The sequence below is a fragment of the Delphinapterus leucas genome, chromosome 15, assembly GCF_059928025.1.
Source record: "Delphinapterus leucas isolate spDelLeu-1000000601 "Yukka" chromosome 15, BTC_Dleu_Yukka2, whole genome shotgun sequence".
In the NCBI taxonomy this organism is placed as follows: Eukaryota; Metazoa; Chordata; class Mammalia; order Artiodactyla; family Monodontidae; genus Delphinapterus; species Delphinapterus leucas.
In genome coordinates this window covers 20670440-20692135 of record NC_143143.1, presented here as the reverse complement: position 1 = coordinate 20692135, position 21696 = coordinate 20670440, and the positions used below count along the sequence as shown (strand labels likewise).

The following is a 21696-nucleotide window of genomic DNA, read 5'->3' as shown; positions in this document are numbered from 1 at the left end:
TTCTTCTCCTTGCATAAAATAATAATAATAATAGCATCTATCACTTATCAAGACTACTACGTGCAGGCACTGTGCAAAGTGCTTCCCACTCATTATCTCATTGAATCCTGACAACAACCTAGAAGGCACAGCTACTATTATCCCCACTTTACAGATGAGAAAATTAAGACTCCTAAAGGCCAACCGCTTGTTGTCATGAATTGAGCCCCTCCCCACTGGAGGAAACAACAGAGCCAGACCCTAACTGGGGACTGACTCCCAAGCCCTCCCCTGTCTGACCCTGATGAGAATGTAAGTCCCTTCTGGGTCCTTAACATCGTGTGTTTGGTGGCCTGTCAAAGCCCCAGGATGTGCTCGTCTGTGCTGTGTGTGGGAATCCCTCGTTGCCCTGGGAGGGTGCTCCCTGCCCTGTAGGATCAGAGGGTAACTCCGCCATCACCCCTCCGTGGAGCGAAATAGTGGGACACCTGCGGCACCCCCATACCACCCCCGGACCCCACCCCCAAGGCGTGGGGCAGTGACCCCAAAGGACATCTACACAGGGTGCGGAGTGTGGTCACTGCCTCGACACCGTAGAGGAGGAGGAGGGTGAGGACTCGGACGTGACCTCTGCAGTATAGAGCCACGCATTCTTAGCATTTCGGGGCTAGAACGAACATGAAAGCGCTTCTAAACCAGTGCTTTCCAACTTCTCACGTCATGGAAGATAGAGAATGGGCATGTTTGTATCAAGCATTAAGGTGAAGGGGCAAGACGGCTTGTGCCTGCCAGCGATGGCGGGGGAGGTGTGTGTGCGTGCTCCTGCTGCCCCAGCCCGTGCCTGCCACCCAAAGGCCAAGGGCACCAACACCTCAGCTCACCGGAAGCACTGACTCCGGCACACCTGTTGGGACTGCACTTCCTTGCTTTGCTCCCATAGCTCTCGTGGAGAGCAGTTGACACCCTATCCACCCTCCAGCAGCCTTTTCATTCTGGGCACTGAGGTTGTTTCTGGTTTGAGGGGATCACAGTGTTGCAGTCACCATCCTTCCTGTGCGTACCTGCACCCGTGCGCACACACGTACACACGCTCATGCACACACTCGCGCAAGCACCCATGCACACAGGCACCTAGGGACACATGCCCAAGAAGTGGAACTGTTGGGTCCTGGCTGTCACATTTTAAATGCAATAGGGGGGGCTTCCCTGGTGGCGCAGTGGTTGAGAGTCCGCCTGCCGATGCAGGGGACACGGGTTCGTGCCCCGGTCTGGGAAGATCCCACATGCCGCAGAACGGCTAGGCCCGTGAGCCATGGCCGTTGAGCCTGCGCGTCCAGAGCCTGTGCTCTGCAACGGGAGAGGCCACAACAGTGAGAGGTCCGCGTACCGCAAAAAAAAAAAAAAAAACAATAAACAAATGCAATAGGGGGAGTTCCCTGGTCCAGTGGTTAGGACTCGGCACTTTCACTGCCAGGAGCCTGGGTTCGATCCCTGGTTAGGGAACTAGGATCCCTCAAGCTGCGCAGTGTGGCCCCCCCAAATTTTTTTAATAAAAAATAAAAAGGGACTTCCCTGGTGGCGCAGTGGTTAAGACTCCGTGCTCCCAATGCAGGGGGCCTGGGTTCCATCCCTGGTCAGGGAACTAGATCCCATATGCATGCCACAACTAAGGAGCCAGCGACCTGCTGCTAAGGAGCCCGTGAGCCACAACTAAGAAACCCGCCTGCCGCAACTAAGACCCAGCGCAACCAAATAAATAAATAAAATATATTTTAAAAATAAATCAATAAATATTAAATGCAATAGAGACTGCCAAACTACTCTCCAGTGACTGAACCGACTTAAACCCCATCGGCATGTAAAGGTGTGCTTTGTAATACCTGGTATTACAAAATGTTTTCATCTTTGCGAATCGAATGGTTGCCATGCAGATATTTTTTTCACTTAACTCCAATCAGCATAAATTTTAAAATTGCTTTTTTTAATGTTTTTTTTCTGTCTCCTGGGAGCCTGTAGGCTACACAAAGGCAGGGACTTCTCACTGAGGGATGCTGGGTGCCTAGAACAGTGCTGAGCACACAGTAGGTGCTTAGTAAATATTTCCTGACTGAATAAATGAATAGATTAAACATTGAAATGGTCCAAAATACAGAAGGTGCCAAAGGAGTAACTCATTTTTAAAAGTCTCTTTCCCCGCCTGTGCCCCCAGCACCCAGTTCCCCTTCTTGAAGGCAGCTTATGTCAGCACTTTGGTGTCTGGCCCCTTGGAGATGGGCTATGCACACACAGCTAAATATCTCTATGCTGTTTTACTTTTTTTTAAAAAAAATTATTTATTTTTGCTGCATTGGGTCTTCATTGCTGCACGCGGGCTTTCTCTAGTTGCGGGGAGCTGGGGCTACTCTTCATTGCGGTGCGCGGGCTTCTCATTGCAGTGGCTTCTTTTGTTGCAGAGCATGGGCTCTAGGGCACGCGGGCTTCAGTAGCTGTGGCACTCAAGCTCAGTAGTTGTGGCTCGCAGGCTCTAGAGTGCAGGCTCAGTAGTTGTGGCACACGGGCTTAGTTGCTCTGCGGCATGTGGGATCTTCCCGGACCAGGGCTCGAACCCGTGTCCCCTGCATCGGGAGACGGATTCTTAACCACTGCGCCACCAGGGAAGCCCCCCACCTTTTTTTTTTTTTTTTTTTTAACACAAATGCATACCAGCTTTATATATGGTTCTGCCCTTTCTTCTCTCTCACTTAATGGTATACCTTGGCAGCACTCTTCATCTCTGAGCAGCTCAAATAAGACCACTGTGTCTCCTCTCCTGGAGGACTGGAGGGAGCCACTTTTTTTTTTTTTATTGAAGTATAGTTGACTTACATTATTAAATTAGGTTCAGGTGTACAGCATACTGATTCAATATTTTTATAGACTATATACTCCATATAAAGCTATTACAAAACATTGGCTATATTCCCTGTGCTGCACATCCTTGTATCTTATCTATTTTATACCTAGTAGTTTGTACCTTTTAATCCTCTTACCCTATTCTGCCCCTTCCCCCAAACCCCTGGGAGCCACTTTTTTAAGGTCTTATCAGTCACACTGCATTTGGCTTTATGGGAGGACCCCTGGAGGCCCGGGGACCACAGCCTTGGTCAAAGGAGGTGCATATGTGCACACAGAGGAGGTGGAGCCTACTGCTACCCTGCAGACTTCCCCAGCACCCACCAGGTCGGGAGCAAGAGGCCACATGTCCCATCAGGCTTGTCGGTAAGAGGTGGCTGGAAGCCAAGGGACCTGGTTTCTGTTTCCAGATCTGCCTGACTCACTGTGACCGTGAGGAAGTGCCTTTGTGCTCTGGTTACCTTCTCTGTGAGGTGGGCATAATTCTGGCTACCCGAACTTTCTTGAAAGGCTGTCATGAAAACGCAGGAGGAAATGCTTGATAGAGGTTGTGTGCTTCAAGTGGGCAGAAAACAATTAACAGAGAATTTCCTCAAGGAGCATAAGGAAGATGGTTTTAAATCTTTTGAGAGGAACCCTATATTCAATCATGGAATTATTTTAATATGTCTTAAGAAAAAAATGGCTTAGCACGTCAGACTTATTCACAGTATAGTGTTGCTTAGGATGAGGGTGAATTTTTTTAAGCAAAACAGACGAGTTCAGATGATGTTATATATTAAGTGAATAACGATACAAGGGCTATTGGGATTTAGCAAAAATCGTGAAGGTGGTATGCGAATGATTGATGTTTGGGAAACATTGAATTAGCAGGTATTTTGGGGGGGCAAATAACACAATCAAACTTACAAATACTTATTTGAAAACCTATTTTAAGGATTTTTTTCTTATTTAATGCAAATATGTAGGACACAGTAAATCAGGTTTTGACAAACTTTTTCTGCAAAGGGCCAGGTATAGTTAATAGTTAAGGCTTTGTGGGCCATAAACACTGCGTATTCATTTTTTTTTTTCTTTACAACTCTTTGAAAACATAAAAACCATTATTAACCAGAGGGCCATACAAAAACAGGCTGGCTTTTCAACTTTACAGACGCTTGCGGTAAATTAAGGAATTTATTGGACATAATAGCTGCTAGTGCTCCAAATACAGGTACAACAACCTGTATGAGGCCCATCTCTTAATAACACATTTATTAATAACATTAATGTTCTACTTACTCCCATTTTTCAGTATTATTATGAACTCATGGATTTTAATGTATTTAATATGTTTCAATTAATCGCATGCTTTTTAAAAATTTTTATTTTATTTTTTTATACAGCAGGTTCTTATTAGTCATCCATTTTATGCATATTAGTGTATACATGTCAATCCCAATCTTCCAGTTCATCCCACCACCGCCCCCCGACCCGCTTTCCCCCCTTGGTGTCCATACGTTTGTTCTCTACATCTGTGTCTCTATTTCTACCTTGCAAACCGGTTCATCTGTACCATTTTTCTAGATTCCACGTATATGCGTTAATATACGATATTTGTTTTTCTCTTTCTGACTTACTTCACTCTGTAGGACAGTCTCTAGGTCCATCCACGTCTCTGCAAATGACCCAATTTCGTTCCTTTTTATGGCTGAGCAATACTCCATTGTATATAGGTATCACATCTTCTTTATCCATTCATCTGTCGATGGGCGTTTAGGTTGCTTCCATGACCTGGCTATTGTAAATAGTGCTGCAATGAACATTTGGGTGCATGTGTCTTTTTGAATTATGGTTTTCTCTGCATATATATGCCCAGGAGTGGGATTGCTGGGTCATATGGTAATTCTATTTTTAGCTTTTTAAGGAACCTCCATACTGTTCTCCATAGTGGCTGTATCAATTTGCATTCCCACCAACAGTGCACGAGGGTTCCTTTTTCTCCACACCCTCTCCAGCACTTATTGTTTGTAGATTTTCTGATGATGCCCATTCTAACCAGTATGAGGTGATACCTCACTGTAGGTTTGATTTGCATTTCCCTAATAATTATTGATGTTGAGCAGCTTTTCATGTGCCTCTTTGCCATCTGTATGTCTTCTTTGGAGAGATGTCTGTTTAGGTCTTCTGCCCATTTTCTGATTGGGTTGTTTGTTTTTTTAATACTGAGCTGTATAAGCTGTTTATATATTTTGGAGATTAATCCTTTGTCCACTGATTCATTTGCAAATATTTTCTCCCATTCTGAGGGTTGTCTTTTCATCTTGTTCATAGTTTCCTTTGCTGTGCAAAAGCTTTTAAGTTTCATAAAGTCCCATTTGTTTATTTTTGTTTTTATTTCCATTACTCTAAGAGGTGGGTCAAAAAAGATCTTGCTGTGATTTATGTCAAGGAGTGTTCTTCCTATGTTTTCCTCTAAGAATTTTATAGTGTCCAGTCTTAATTTAGGTCTTTAATCCATTTTGAGTTTATTTTTGTGTATGGTGTTAGGGAGTGTTCTAATTTCATTCTTTTACATGTAGCTGTCCAGTTTTCCCAGCACCACTTACTGAAGAGACTGTCTTTTCTCCATTGTATATCCTTGCCTCCTTTGTCATAGATTACTTGACCATAGGTGCGTGGGTTCATCTCTGGGCTTTCTATCCTGTTCCATTGATCTATATTTCTGTTTTTGTGCCAGTACCATATTGTCTTGGTTACTGTAGCTTTGTAGTATAGTTTGAAGTCAGGGAGTCTGATTCCTCCAGCTCCATTTTTCTTTCTCAAGATTGCTTTGGCTATTCGGGGTCTTTTGTGTCTCCATAAAAATCTTAAGATTTATTGTTCTAGTTCTGTAAAAAATGCCATTGGTAATTTTTTTTTTAAATGGTGCTCAAATTGTCCCATCTTTGCCAGTAAGAATCCCTTCAAGGAGTCCTTTTGACCGACCCAGTAGTCTTTGATAGCTTTCTTTGCTTTCTGGTATGGTAAGAGATCTCAGGCTCATCTTGTACATTTCCTGCACCAAAACTCGTATCAGCCATTTTTCTAAGAAGCCCTGGTTCCCTTTAGCCGAGAATGGTATTTAGAGACCAAAATCTAGGTGTCTGGAATGCACACATTTGCATTTATAAGTAGAAATGATGTCCAGAATATGTCCTGGTCCCTGGGGAGATTCTGACTGTTGCCCTAAAACTCTCCTTCACCATCTCCAGCCTGGTACAGTGAGCCCATCAATGGCTCTGACCTGGCTAAGTTTTCAAGAACAAAGAGTCAGTCATGCTCTGGGGCTAACAAGGAAGAAACACGAAAGATTTTTCAATAACCGGAGTCCAACCCATTTTCAGGTTAACCTTCAATTAACTATAAAAATCCAGCTACCCAGAACTCTTATTCCCTGATTACCTTGGATAATTGAGGTTTTGCTGCAAAAATAAATACAGGGGATTTTAATGAAAGCATCTGACCTGTAATTTATAGGGGTCACAAAGTCAGATGTCCGCATAAGCCAAGGCAGGAATTAAAAAACGAGTGAAGTGTGCTGAGCATAAGAAAATAGAGAATGGGGAGAATTGGGGTGAACTGGGGAGCACAGTCTCCATCTAAGGAGGGCAGCCACTAGTCATTTTGAGCAGAAACTGCCATGTGGGGACAATTATCAGATCTTTCTGATTTTTCAGAAGTTGAAGAAAATCTAGATTTTTAAAAAATGTGAACTTGCATAATTTTGAGATGGCAGTGGATTTAAGTGTTTTGTTAAAACTTTATTTAGATGTAATTTATCGACAATTAAATACATCCATTTCAAGTGTAGCATTTAATGAGTTTTTATAAATGCATACATCTAATTAACCACCATCTCACTCAAGACATAGAATATTTGCGTCACCTCCAAAAAATTCCCTCGTGTACCGTTCCAGTCGATCCACTATTCACATCAAGCACAGGAAATCGCTGATCTGCTTTCTGTCACTATAGATTAGTTATGTCTTTCCCAGGGCTTCATGTAAATGAAGTCATATCTTATGTACTTTTTTGTGTCTAGCTTCTTTTACTCAGAATAATGGCTTTTTTTTTTTTTTTTTTTTTTTTTTTGCGGTACGCGGGCCTATCACTGTTGTGGCCTCTCCCGTTGCGGAGCACAGGCTCCGGACACGCAGGCTCAGCGGCCATGGCTCACGGGCCCAGCCGCTCTGCAGCATGTGGGATCTTCCCGGACCAGGGCACGAACCTGTGTCCCCTGCATCGGCAGGCGGACTCTCAACCACTGCGCCACCAGGGAAGCCCCAGAATGATGGCTTTTTAAAAAAATATCCATCCATGTTGTTGTATGTATCAATAGTTGGTTCCTTTTATTGCTGAATAGTATTCCATTGTATGGATATGCTACAATTTGTTTCTTTACTCACCTGTTGGTGGACACTTGCTTGTTTCCAGTTTGGGATTATTAATGAATAAGGTTGCTGTGAGTATATATGTACACACCTTTGTGTGAAAATATGTTTTCAGTTCTCTTGGATAAATAAGAGTGGACCTGAAAGGTCATATAATAAGTACCCATTTAACTTTATGAGAACCTGCCAAACTGTTTTCCAAAGTGACTGCACCATTTTGCATTCCATCCAGTCATGTAGGAGAGTTCTGATTGCCTCACATCTTTGCTAACACTAGATACTGTCAGTCCTTCTAGTGGGTGGGAAATGGTATCTCCTTGTGGTTTATATTTGCATTTTCCCAGTGACTAATGATGTTAGGCGTTTTTTCATGTGCTTCTGAGCCATTCATATATCCTCTTTTATGAAGTGTGTTTTTAAATCTTCTGCCCTTCATTGCGGTCGTTGGGTTGTTTGTCTTATTACTGAGTTGCAAGGATTGTTTATGTATTCTGCATACAAATTCTTTGTCAGTCATATTACTACAAGAATTTTCTCCCAGCGACTTGCTCTTTCATTTTCTTAACAGTGTTTTGAAGAGCAGAAGATTTAATTTTAATAAAGGACAGTTCTTTTTTTTTCCTTTTATTATTCATGATTTTGGTGTTCTATCTAAAAGGTCTTTTGCCCGCCTCAGGATCGCACAGACTTTTCTCTTATACTTTCTTCGGGATGTTTTACAGTTTTAGCTCTTGTGTTTAGGTCCCTGATCCATTTCAAGTTAACTTTGGTATCTCGTGTGAGATAGGAGATGAGATTCCTTTTTCTTATATGGATATCCATTGTTCCAGCATGTTCTGTTGAAACGACTATCCTTTCTGCATGAATTACCTTGGCACCTTTGTAGGTCTGTTTCTGGACTCTATCGTATCCCATTGATTAATATGTCCATCATCACACCAGTATTACACTGTTCTGATTATTATACTTGATAGTAAGTCTTGATATCAGATAGTATAAATCCTTCAATTTTGCTCTTCTTTTTCAAAAGCTTTTTTTTTCTATTTTAGTTTTTTTACTTTTCCATATAATATTTAGAATTAGCTTGTCAATTTCTACATGCTGTCTGCTGGGATTTTGGTTGAGATTGAATTAACTCTAGAGATTGATTTGAGGTTAATTGACATCTTAACCACATTGAGTCTTCTGATCCAGGAATATGTTATATCTCTTCATTTATTCAGGTTTTCTTTAAATTAAATATATATTTTTAAAACCACCAAGGGCACCAAGACAATTAAATAGGGGAAAGAATAGTCTTGGTGTTGGGACAAGTGGTTATCCTCATGCAAAAGAATGAAACTGAACCCCTACCTCACACCATATACAAAAATTAATTCAAACTGGATCAAAGACCTAAATGTAAGAGCTAAAACCATAAAATTCTTAGAATAAATCATAGGAATAAATCTTTATGACCTTGAATTAGGCAATGAATTCTTAGATATGACACCAAATCATAAACAACAAAAGAAATATAGACAAGTTGAGCACCATCAAAATTAAACATTTTTTTGTTTCAAAGGGCACCATCAAGAAAATGAAAATATGATCCACAGAATGGGAGAATATTTTTGCAAACCCTATATCTGAAAAGGGACTTGTATATAGAATATATATACAAGTATATATTATTATATATACTTGTATATATATATACTTGTATATATACTTGTATATATACAAGTATATATTAATATATATAATATATATATTATATATTATTAATATATAAATAATAAATAAAATAATAATAAAAAGCCAAATAACCCAATTAAAAAATAAGCAAAGGATTTGAATAGATATTTCTTGAGAGAAGATATATTGGCCATATAATGGATATAATAGCCAATAAGCACATGAAAAGATGTTTAACATCGTTAGGTATCAGGAAATGCTAATGAAAACCAGAGTAAGATGGCACTTCACATCTACTGTATTAATGGATAATAACATGTGTTATAGAGAATGTGGAGAAATTGGAACCCTCATACACTGCTGGTGGAATTGTGAAATAGTTCAGCCATTTTGGAAAACAGTCTGGCAGTTCTTACAAAGGTTAAACATAGAATTACCATATGGTCCAGTTGGTATATCCACTCCTAGGTATATACCCAAGAGAAAGGAAAACATATGTCCACACAAAATCTTGTACATGATTGTTCACCGCAGTATTATTCATAATAGCCAAAAAGTAAAAACAATTCAAATGTCCATCAATTGATGAATGAATAAATGAAGAGTGGTGTATCCATAGTATGGAATATTATTTGGCAATAAAAAGGAATGAAGTAGTGATGCATGCTACAACATGGAGGAACCTTGAAAACATTACGCAAAGTGAAAAACCAGTCACAAAAGACCACATAATATATTTATGTGAAATTTATATGAAATGTCCAGAATAGGCAATCTATAGAGACAGAAAATAGATTAGTGATTGCCTGGGGTGGGGGAGGGTAGAGGAAGGAGTGAGAAGTGACTGGTAATGGGTACAGAGTTTCTTTTGGAGGAGATGAAAATGTTTTAAAATGTACTGTAGTGATGGATGAACAACCTGTGAATATACTAAAATCCACTGAATCTACACTTTAAGTGGATGAGTTATATGGTATGTGAATTCTATCTCAATAAAGCTGTTACTTACAAAAGGAAATTATATTTTTAAAAATACTATGCTACAGTGTTCATTGCAGCTCTATTTACAATAGCCAGGACATGGAAGCAACGTGGGTGTCCATCGACAGATGAATGGATAGAGAGGATGTGGCATATGTACCTGATAACTATTACTCAGCCATAAAAAGAAAACAAAATTGAGTTATTTGTAGTGAGGTGGATGGACCTAGAGTCTGTCATACAGAGTGAAGTAAGTCAGAAAGAGAAAAACAAATACTGTATGCTAACACATATATATGGAATCTAAAAAAAAAAAAAAAGGTCATGAAGAACCTAGGGGCAGGACAGGAATAAAGACGCAGACCTACTAGAGAATGGACTTGAGGACACGGGGAGGGGGAAGGGTAAGCTGGGACAGATTGAGAGAGTGGCATGGACATTTATACACTACCAAACATAAAACAGATAGCTAGTGGGAAGCAGCCGCATAGCACAGGGAGATCAGCTCGGTGCTTTGTGACCACCTAGAGGGGTGGGATAGGGAGGGTGGGAGGGAGGGAGACGCAAGAGGGAAGAGATATGGGGATATATGTATATGTATAGCTGATTCACTTTGTTATAAAGCAGAAACTAACCCACCATTGTAAAGCAATTATACTCCAATAAAGATGTTAAAAAAAAATCTTTTTCAAACCCACAAAAATTTAATGAAAAAAGTGGCATTGGTTTTTATTTTCACCAAATCTCTTTAACGTCTTGTTATATATTGCCATATCTGTTTTGGTATTTATTGTGTTGGAAAATACTATTTTGCTTGGAGTATATGAAATAAATTCAGCTTCACACAGAAAAAAACAAACTGTGCTAACAACAACAAAAACTTTTGCAAATCCGATACAGCTCATGGGTCATCCATTTGCAGCCCCTCGAAGTCCATACGTGGACTCAGTCTCGACTTGGTTCCCATTATCCTTCCCCCCAGGACACTGAGTCGAATCTCAGGTACAATTTATCTCTGAAAGTGAGCAGATATTTTCTCTTATAAGAAAACAGAAACGGTTGTACACAACATTTATTGTTTTTGCATTTGCTGCCAGGAATGTTCTCCACAAGTTCAGGGTCAAGTTGTAGATAGTGATCTGTGACTCTCGAAGCATGACTCTCTTCCTGAGTCCATACCTGGACTCAGTCTCCACTTGGCTTATTTGGGTTGGTTTAAGCTGTAAGCTGATTCAAACCTTTCTACACAAGCTGTGTGTACATTCCAAACACAGACCATCTATCACCCTGGTGGTGAAACCTGACAAGAACAACACAGAGTGGTTTATAGGACTTATTGATTTTAACTTGGCTAATGTCCCAAACTAGTTAGGAGATAAGGCAGTACTCAGCAAACTTCTGTTATTTGCCTACCATTGTCACAGTTTTTGTTGCATGTATTACTATTGTTTGTAATTAATAATTTTCTTTAAACCTATTTCTTTTTTTTGAATTTTATTTTATTTTTTATACAGCAGGTTCTTATTAGGTATCTATTTTATACATATTAGTGCATATATGGCAATCCCAGTCTCCCAATTCATCCCACCACCACCACCACCTCCCCTGCCACTTTCCCCCCTTGGTGTCCATACGTTTGTTCTCTACATCTGTGTCTCTATTCCTTCTCTGCAAACCGGTTCATCTGTACCATTTTTCTAGGTTCCACATATATGCGTTAATATACAATATTTGTTTTTCTCTTTCTGACTTATTTCACTCTGTAGGACAGTCTCTAGGTCCATCCATGTCTCTGCAAATGACCCAGTTTCGTTCCTTTTTATGGCTGAGTAATACTCCATTGTATGTTACCACATCTTCTTTATCCATTTGTCTGTCGGTGGGCATTTAGGTTGCTTCCATGACCTGGCTATTGTAAATAGTGCTGCAATGAACATTGGGATGCATGTGTCTTTTTGAATTATGGTTTTCTCTGGGTATATGCCCAGGAGTGGGATTGCTGGGTCATATGGTAATTCTATTTTTAGTTTTTTAAGGAACCTCCATACTGTTCTCCATAGTGGCTGTATCAGTTGACATTCCCACCAACAGTGCAACAGATGCCCATTCTAACTGGTGTGAGGTGATACCTCATTGTAGTTTTGATTTGAATTTCTCTAATAATTAATGATGTTGAACTTTGTAAGTTGAGCACAGCTTTTCATGTGCTTCTTGGAGAAATGTATGTCTTCTTTGGAGAAATGTCTATTTAGGTCTTCTGCCCATTTTCTGATTGGGTTGTTTGTTTTTTTAATATGAGCTGCATGAGCTGTTTGCAAATATTTTCTCCCATTCTGAGGGTTGTCTTTTCATCTTGTTTGTAGTTTCCTTTGCTTTGCAAAAGTAAGTTTCGTTAGGTCCCATTTGTTTATTTTTGTTTTTATTTCCATTACTCTAGGAGGTGAGTCAAAAAAGATCTTGCTGTGACTTATGTCAAAGGGTGTTGTTTCTATGTTTTCCTCTAAGAGTTTTATAGTGTCCAGTCTTACATTTAGGTCTCTAATCCATTTTGAGTTTATTTTTGTGTATGGTGTTAGGGAGTGTTCTAATTTCATTCTTTTACATGTAGCTGTCCAGTTTTCCCAGCACCACTTACTGAAGAGACTGTCTTTTCTCCATTGTATATCCTTGCCTCCTTTGTCATAGATTACTTGACCATAGGTGCATGGGTTTATCTCTGGACTTTCTATCCTGTTCCACTGATCTATATTTCTGTTTTTGTGCCAGTACCATATTGTCTTGATTACTGTAGTTTGTAGTATAGTCTGAAGTCAAGGAGTCTGAGTCCTCCAGCTCCGCTTTTTTTCCCTCAAGATTGCTTTGGCTATTCGGGGTCTTTTGTGTCTCCATACAAATTTAAGACTTTTTGTTCTAGTTCTGTAAAAAAAAAAATGCCACTGGTCATTTGATAGGGATTGCATTGAATCTGTAGATTGCTTTGGGTAGTATAGTCATTTTCACAATATTGATTCTTCCAACCCAAGAACATGGTATATCTCTCCATCTGTTTGTGTCATCTTTGATTTCTTTCATCAGTGTCTTATAGTTTTCTGAGTACAGGTCTTTTACCTCCTTAGGTAGGTTTATTCTTAGGTATTTTATTCTTTTTGTTGCAATGGTGAATGGGATTGTTTCCTTAATTTCTCATTCTGATCTTTCATTGATAGTGTATAGGAATGCAAGAGATTTCTGTGCATTAATTTTGTATCCTGCAACTTTACCAAACTCATTGATTAGCTCTAGTAGTTTTCTGGTGGCATCTTTGGATTCTCTATGTATAGTATCATGTCATCTGCAAACAGTGACAGTTTTACTTCTTCTTTTCCAATTTGTATTCCTTTTATTTCTTTTTCTTCTCTGATTGCTGTGGCCAAAACTTCCAAAACTATGTTGAATAATAGTGGCGAGAGTGGACATCCTTGTCTTCTTCCTGATCTTAGAGGAAATGCTTTCAGTTTCTCACCATTGAGAATGATGTTTGCTGTGCGTTTGTTGTATGTGGCCTTTGTTACGTTGAGGTAGGCTTCCTCTATGCCCACTTCCTGGAGAGTTTTTATCATAAATGGGTGTTGAATTTTGTCAAAAGCTTTTTCTGCATCTGTTGAGATGATCATGTGGTTTTTATTCCTCATTTTGTTAATATGGTGTATCACATTGATTGATTTGCATATAGTGAAGAATCCTTGCATCCTGGGATAAATCCCACTTGATCATGGTGTATGATCCTTTTAATATGTTGTTAGATTCTGTTTGCTAGTATTTTGTTGAGGATTTTTGCATCTATATTCATCAGTGATATTGGTCTGTAATTTTCTTTTTTTGTAGTATCTTTGTCTGGTTTTGGTACCAGGGTGATGGTGGCCTCATAGAATGAGTTTGGGAGTGTTCCTTCCTCTGCAATTTTTGGAAGAGTTTGAGAAGGATGGGTGTTAACTCTCTCTAAATGTTTGATAGAATTCACCTGTGAAGCCATCTGGTCCTGGGCTTTTGTTTGTTGGAAGATTTTTAATCACAGTTTCAGTTTCAGTGCTTGTGATTGGTCTGTTCATATTTCCTATTTCTTCCTGGTTCAGTCTTGGAAGGTTATACCTTTCTAAAAATTTGTCCATTTCTTCCAGGTTGTCCATTTTATTGGCATAGAATTGCTTATAGTAGCCTCTTATGATACTTTGTATTTCTGCTGTGTCCATTGTAACTTCTCCTTTTTCATTTCTACTTTTATTGATTTGACTGCTCTCCCTCTTTTTCTTGATGAGTCTGACTAAAGGTTTATCAATTTGTTTATCTTCTTAAAGAACCAGCTTTTAGTTTTATTGATCCTTGCTATTGCTTTCTTTGATTCTATTTCATTTATTTCTGCTCTGATCTTTATGATTTCTTTCCTTCTACTAACTTTGGGTTTTGTTTGTTCTTCTTTCTCTAGTTCCTCTAGGTATAAGTTTAGATTGTTTATTTGAGATTTTTCTTGTTTCTTGAGGTAGGCTTGTATTGCTATAAACTTCCCTCTTAGAACTGCTTTTGCTGCATCACATAGGTTTTGGATCGTTGTGTTTTCGTTGTAATTTGTCTCTAGGTATTTTTTTATTTCCTCTTTGATTTCTTCAGTGATCTCTTGGTTATTTAGTAATGTATTGTTTAGCCTCCATGTGTTTGTGTTTTTCATGTTTTTTTCCCTGTAATTGATTTCTAATCTCATAGCGTTGTGGTCAGAAAAGATGCTTGATATGATTTCAGTTTTCTTAAATTTACTGAGGCTTGATTTGTGACCCAGGATGTGATCTATCCTGGAGAATGTTCCGTGTGCACTTGAGAAGAAAGTGTAATCTCCTGTTTTCGGATGGAATGTCCTATAAATATCAATTAAATCTATCTGGTCTATTGTGTCATTTAAAGCTTGTGTTTCCTTATTAATTTTCTGTCTGGATGATCTGTCCATTGGTGTAAATGAGGTGTTAAAGTCCCCCACTATTACTGTGTTACTGTCGATTTCCTCCTTTATAGCTGTTAGCAGTTGCCTTATGTATTGAGGTGCTCCTATGTTGTGTGCGTATATATTTATAATTGTTATATCTTCTTCTTGGATTGATCCCTTGATCATTATGTAGTGTCCTTCTTTGTCTCTTGTAATGGTCTTTATTTTAAAGTCTATTTTGTCTGATATGAGAATTGCTACTCCAGCTTTCTTTTGATTTCCATTTGCATGGAATATCTTTTTCCATCCCCTCACTTTCAGTCTGTGTGTGTCCCTAGGTCTGAAGTGGGTCTCTTGTAGACAGCATATATATGGGTCTTGTTTTTGTATCCATTTAGCGAGCCTGTGTCTTTGTTTGGAGCATTTAATCCATTCACGTTTAAGGTAATTATCGATATGTATGTTCCTATTACCATTTTCTTAATTGTTATGGGTTTGTTTTTGTAGGTCCTTTCCTTCTCTTGTGTTTCCCACTTAGAGAAGTTCCTTTAGCATTTGTTGTAGAGCTGGTTTGGCGGTACTGAATTCTCTTAGCTTTTGCTTGTCTGTAAAGCTTTTGATTTGTCTGTCAAATCTGAATGAGATCCTTGCCGGGTAGAGTAATCTTGGTTGTAGGTTCTTCCCTTTCATCACTTTAAATATATCGTGCCACTCCCTTCTGGCTTGTAGAGTTTCTGCTGAGAAATCAGCTGTTAACCTTATGGGAGTTCCCTTGTATGTTATTTGTCATTTTTCCCTTGTTGCTTTCAATAATTTTTCTTTGTCTTTAATTTTTGTCAATTTGATTACTATGTGTCTCGGCGTGTTTCTCCTTGCGTTTATCCTGCCTGGGACGCTCTGCACTTCCTGGACTTGGGTAGCTATTTCCTTTCCCATGTTAGGGAAGTTTTCAACTATAATCTCTTCAAATATTTTCTCGGATCCTTTCTCTCTCTCTTCTCTTTCTGGGACCCCTATAATGCGAATGTTGTTGTGTTTAGTGTTGTCCCAGAGGTCTCTTAGTCAGTCTTCATTTCTTTTCATTCTTTTTTCTTTATTCTATTCCACAGCAGTGAATTCCACCATTCTGTTTTCCAGGTCACTTATCCATTCTTCTGCCTCAGTTATTCTGCTATTGATTCCTTCTAGTGTATTTTTCATTTCAATTATTGTATTGTTCATCTCTGTTTGTTTGTTCTATAATTCTTCTAGGTGTTTTTTCTTTAATCCTTGTAGGTCTTTGTAAACATTTCTTGCATCTTCTCGATCTTTGCCTCCTTTCTTTTTCCGAGGTCCTGGATCATCTTCACTATCATTATTCTGAATTCTTTTTCTGGAGGGTTGCCTATCTCCACTTCATTTAGTTGTTTTTCTGGGGTTTTATCTTGTTCCTTCATCTGGTACAGAGTCCTCTGCCTTTTCATTTTTTTAAAATTTATTTTATTATTATCATTATTTTTAATTTATTTTTGGCTGCATTGGGTGTTTGTTGCTGTGCGTGGGCTTTCTCTAGTTGTGGCGAGTGGGGGCTACTCTTTGTTGCGGTGCACGGGCTTCTCACTGCGGTGGCTTCTCTTGTTGCAGAGCACAGGCTCTAGGTGTGCGGACTCAGTAGTTGCAGCTTGCAGGCTCTAGAGTGCAGGCTAAGCAGTTTCGGCGCACGGGCTTAGCTGCTCCACGGCATGTGGGATCTTTCTGGACCAGGACTGAAACCCATGTCCCCTGCATTAGCAGGCGGATTCTTAACCACTGCGCCACCAGGGAAGTCCTGCCTTTTCATTTTGTCTGTCTTTCTGTGAATGTGGTTTTTGTTCCACAGGCTGCAGGATTGTAGTTCTTCTTGCTTCTGCTGTCTGCCCTCTGGTGGATGAGGCTATCTAAGAGACTTGTGCAAGCTTCCTGATGGGAGGGACTGATGGTGGGTAGAGCTGGGTGTTGCTCTGGTGGGCAGAGCTCAGTAAAACTTTAATCCGCTTGTCTGCTGATGGGTGGGGCTGGGTTCCCTCCCTGTTGGTTGTTTGGCCTGAGGAGACCCAGCACTGGAGCCTACCCGGCTCTTTGGTGGGGCTAATGGCAGACCCTGGGAGGGCTCACGCCAAGGAGTACTTCTCAGAACTTCTGCTGCCAGTGTCCTTGTCCCTGGGGTGAGCCACAGCCACCCCCCGCCTCTGCAGGAGACCCTCCAACACTAGCATGTAGGTCTGGTTCAGTCTCCCCTGGGGTCACTGCTCCTTTTCCCGGGTCCTGATGTGCACACTGCTTTGTGTGTGCCCTCCAAGAGGGGAGTCTCTGTTTCCCCCAGTCTTGTCGAAGTCCTGCAATCAAATCCCGCTAGCCTTCAAAGTGTGATTCTCTGGGAATTCCTCCTCTCATTGCCGGACCCCCAGGTTGGGAAGCTCAGAACCTTCACTCCAGTGGGTGGACTTCCGTGGTATAAGTGTCCTCCAGTTTGTGAGTCACCAATCCAGCAGTTATGGGATTTGATTTTATTGTGATTGCGCCCCTCCTACCGTCTCATTGCGGCTTCTCCTTTGTCTTTGGATGTGGGGTATCTTTTTTGGTGAGTTCCCGTGTCCTCCTGTCGATGATTGTTCAGCAGTTGGCTGTGATTCCAGTGTTCTCGCAGAGGGAGTGAGAGCACGTCCTTCTACTCCGCCATCTTGAACCAATCTCAGGTCTTTTTTTTTTTTTTAACTTAAGTGTATTTATGAACCTAAAGCAAAAGCCAGTGTCTCTTGCCATAAATAGAAGATCCCTCTTAAAAAGAAACCCAGTGAAAACAGAAGGTTGTTGTTACAGATACCGTTGCCTGACAGGGCTCTGAGCGAGCCTGAGGCCTCATTGTTAAACTGGGAGATTAGAGGGGGTTAGGTGGATGTTAAGGACCTAAAACTTTCTTCTTGACTTAATCAGAATGGTTAAACTAGAATGGAAGAGGGTAGATGTCACAGAGGCCCTTGGTCTATTTCTTCCACAACTATTTATAGGAGCCTAATGTGCTCTTCACCTCTTGGGCCTTGAGACAGATGAAGCCCCAATTCTTTCCAAGTTTAAGGTTGTGGATAAAAATGTATAGGAACGAAGTAACATACGAAGCACGTTGCAGTTCCTGGATCATGGTAAACACTTAGTACTTTAATGTTGCCCTCATAGTTGTCATTATTGTAGTTATTATTACTTTATTATCCCAGAGCAGGGACTGGGTCCTCTGGGAAAGGTGGGAGTTGGGTTAGTCTATGAACATCTGTCCTACAGCCGTGATGACCTGGACAGGCACATGGAGCTTGATTTCCATCAGAGAGCAGAGGTAGTGGTGTTAAGAGAGTAAAGCCCTTAATGCTTTGGCCAGGCAGGTGAGGAATGTTACTGTGTCAGACAGTTAGGTCAGGAGTGAACATGCCTGGGTAAGTTTAAGATCTCTGTTTAGATATGAAGGTCTGGCGTTATTCATTTCGATATTCAGTGGTGTTCTAGGCGCTGTGCTGGGCTTGTCGGGAATACAGTGCTGCTACCTTCAGGGGGGTTGTGATCTCATGGGAGTGAGAAGCCACAGGACAAGCAACTATGTTACAGAGTAGAACGAGGAGAATTTCTTTCTCTGTTGGTTGCAAATGATACACATCCAGCTTGTATCAGCATAAGTAAGAAAGAAAATTTATTGGTTCCCATATCTGCTGAGTCAGGCTTCAGGAATGGCTGGATCCAGGTGTTCAAACGATGTTGTCAGAACCTGTCTCCATCTTGTGGCTCTGCTTTTCTCTATGTTGGCTTTCTCCTCAGGCAGTCTCCCCATTTGTGATGCCAAATACCGCCAACTTAGTAGTCTTAGCTAAAAAGGAGGTCTCTTCCTCAGTTATTCCAACATAAAGTAACAGAATTGAGTCTAATGGTCCAAACTGCGGTCATGTGAGCCCCCCCCCCCCCCGCTCCCAGAGCTAGGGATGGTAGCCTGGCCACTCACACCAGCTGAGACTGGGGGAGGGGTTCACCCGAGGAAACATCCAAGCAAGGGGAGAGGGTGCTGGGAAGCAGGCAACACCCTGCCCAGCACAGAGCCCCCAGAAAGGCAGAGGCTCTCAGAGGAGGGCAGGGCTCATTCCAGCCAGGGAGTCAGGACAGCTTCACGAAGGAGGTGGCCTTTGGCCAGTTGGGGCTCCAGGGATAGGACTGGGGTGCTCCTTCAGCAGGTTCTGGCTCTGTATATGGGCAGAAGGAAGGAGGAAACGGGTATTTCCTGAGAAGCCATCATGTGCCAGGCTCTTTGACAGCTATCTCGGTTAACGTCCCAAGAACCCTGTCTGCTCACGCAGGTGGGAAACAGTCTCAGAGAGGTTAACCATTCCTGGCTGACCCACAGCTAGCACCCAGCACTCCTGGAGCCACCCTCACCCCGCTCCAGTCCATCTCCACCGAGCAGCTGGGGCGCTCTTTTCAGACCGCAGAGTTGACAGCATCTCGTCTCCACAGGTTCCAGCTGTCCTAGGATTGAAACCCCACTCCTTAACATGGCCCACAAGGCCCTGCGCGGCCAGCTCTGTTCATGTCCCCAGGCTTCCTCCCGATCGGCCTCTGCTCCTGCTGTCCCCTCACCCTCCCATCACCACTCCTGTCCTTTAACTCAACTCCTCCAAGGACTCCCAGACTTCGGGGGCCCCCCTTTGTAATAACAGTAGCTGACAGGTGCCAGGCATTAATCCACACTCTCCACATTCTCATTCATTTCAGTCTTCACATCAACCCTGTGAGGTGGGGACCGTTATTATCCCCATTTTACAAGATGAGGAAACTGAGGCACTGAGAAAGTGAATTGCTCAAAGTCACACAGCTAGAAAGTGGCAGAGCCGAGATTCAAAGCCAGACATTTCGCTCCAGAGTCCTCATTCTTAACCACTGCCGTCTACTGCCTCTGGGTACTCAGGGTCCCAATCCTTCCTATCACATTCTGTAACCAGTTGGTTGATCTCTGTCTCAGCACTCGCAGCTAGTAATAATGGTAGCTAACATATTGAGCACGTAGCCTGTGCCAGGCACTGTACTTGGCACTTTTTATGTCTCACCTAATTTCACCCTCTCAGCAATCCTATAAAAACTAGGTACAGTTGTCCCCGTTTCGCACACGGAGAACCTGAGGAGTTAGGAGTTTAAGTAACTTGTCCACTAAGCTGGAAATTCTCAGAGGGAAGAAACCTTGTCCATTTTGCTCATCATTGAGTCCAGAGGGGCTAATTCAGTGCCTGGCATACAGTAGGCACTCAATAAATGCTTTGGGGTTGGTTGGATGGATGGATGATAAATGGCAAGAGGGAAGGAAGGAAGGGAGGGAGGGATAGAAAGAGGGCCTTCCTGTCCCCAGTGCCCATGCTCTGGCCACGACTGGGAGATCCTGGGACAGGAGGCTGTTGTGGTATCTGAAGTGGCCGTCCCGGGTGTATCTGCAGGAGCCACGATGCACATAAAGAAGTACCTGCTCAAGTGCCTGCACCGGCTGCAGAAGGGCCCCGGCTACACATACAAGGAGTTGCTGGTGTGGTACTGTGACAACACCAACACCCATGGCCCCAAACGCATCATTTGCGAGGGGCCCAAGAAGAAGGCCATGTGGTTCGTGCTCACCCTGCTCTTCACCTCCCTCGTCTGCTGGCAATGGGGTGTCTTCATCAGGACCTACCTGAGCTGGGAGGTCAGCGTCTCCCTCTCCATCGGCTTCAAGGCTATGGACTTTCCCGCCGTCACCATCTGCAACACCAGCCCCTTCCAGTAGGTGGTCCTTGGAGTGCGGCTGGTCTCAGCAGGGCTGCATTTCTTCTTTTTTTCCCTTCCTTCCAGCTTTCCTTCCTTCTTTCCCTTTTTCCCCTTTCTCTCTTTCTCTTTCCTTCTTTGTTTTCATCCCTTTGTAGCAAGTAAGATTCAAAATTCATAAACCTCGTAGGCTTAAAAAGAACCTCCAAAATTGCCTGGTAGTCCCTGCCTTCAGGCATGCCAGTGCCTATTTATTGATTCAATGTGTATTTATTGAGCACCTACTATTGCCAGGAACTTTTCTAGGAACCGCAAATACATCAGTAACTAAAACAACATGCCTGCCCTCGTCACAGTCTACCAGAGAAAACAGACATTAATCTTTTTTTTTCCATAAATATTGAATTCATTGTAATTGTGAGGATTAAAAAATATATATAGCAACCATACATTGAGTGCTTATGAAACACCAGGCAGCGTGTTGAGTGTTCTTTGGGTAATTCATGTCATTCTAATCCACACAACCACCCTAGGGGTGGGCACTGCTATAGTAGCCCCAATTCATAGGTCAGGAAATGGAGGTTCAGAGAAGTGAGGGAACTTGCCCAGAGACACACAGTGAGCAACTGTAGAGTTTGAATCCAGGCCTGATCTGACTCCAGAGCTGCCACTGTTTAACCACTTGATGGCAAGGCCTGGGAAGGGGACACCCAAGGACACCCAACCTAGTCAGGGTTGGGTTGAGGAAAGGCAGACGGTCAGTCAGAGAAAAATGCCCCGAGGAATGAGTAGAAGTTAGCCAGGCAGAGTGAAGAGAATGCCCCAAGTGGAGGGCACAGCACATGCAAAGGTCCTGGGGTGAGACAGAGCTTGGTGCATTCAAGGTCTTGACAAAAGGGCCAGCATGTGTGAGTCTCAGGGAACGTTCTTGTCCAAAAGAAGGTCCTGGAAGGGAATTCATATTTCCTGATTACATTTCCAGCTATCAGAAAGTCACTTCTTTCTAGTAATAGGGCTGCTCTTCCT

At 41.9% G+C, this 21696-nt stretch overlaps 1 protein-coding gene across 8 annotated transcripts in view; it reads left to right on the top strand.

Annotated features, from left to right (window-relative positions):
- SCNN1B (sodium channel epithelial 1 subunit beta) overlaps window positions 1-21696 on the top strand; it is a 76116-nt gene that overhangs the window by 23899 nt on the left and 30521 nt on the right. For 6 of the 8 annotated variants that reach the window (XM_022588551.3, XM_022588549.3, XM_089896031.1 and 3 more), the window contains one exon: window positions 20370-20688. The exons of 1 other annotated variant lie outside the window; for it this stretch is intronic. In XM_022588551.3, coding sequence (XP_022444259.1) covers window positions 20378-20688 — 311 coding nt within the window. In that variant the 5' untranslated portion in view covers window positions 20370-20377. Of the gene's footprint in view, window positions 1-16938; window positions 17607-20369; window positions 20689-21696 lie in introns of those variants that run through there. One more of the 8 variants, XM_089896030.1, reaches the window with a different exon arrangement.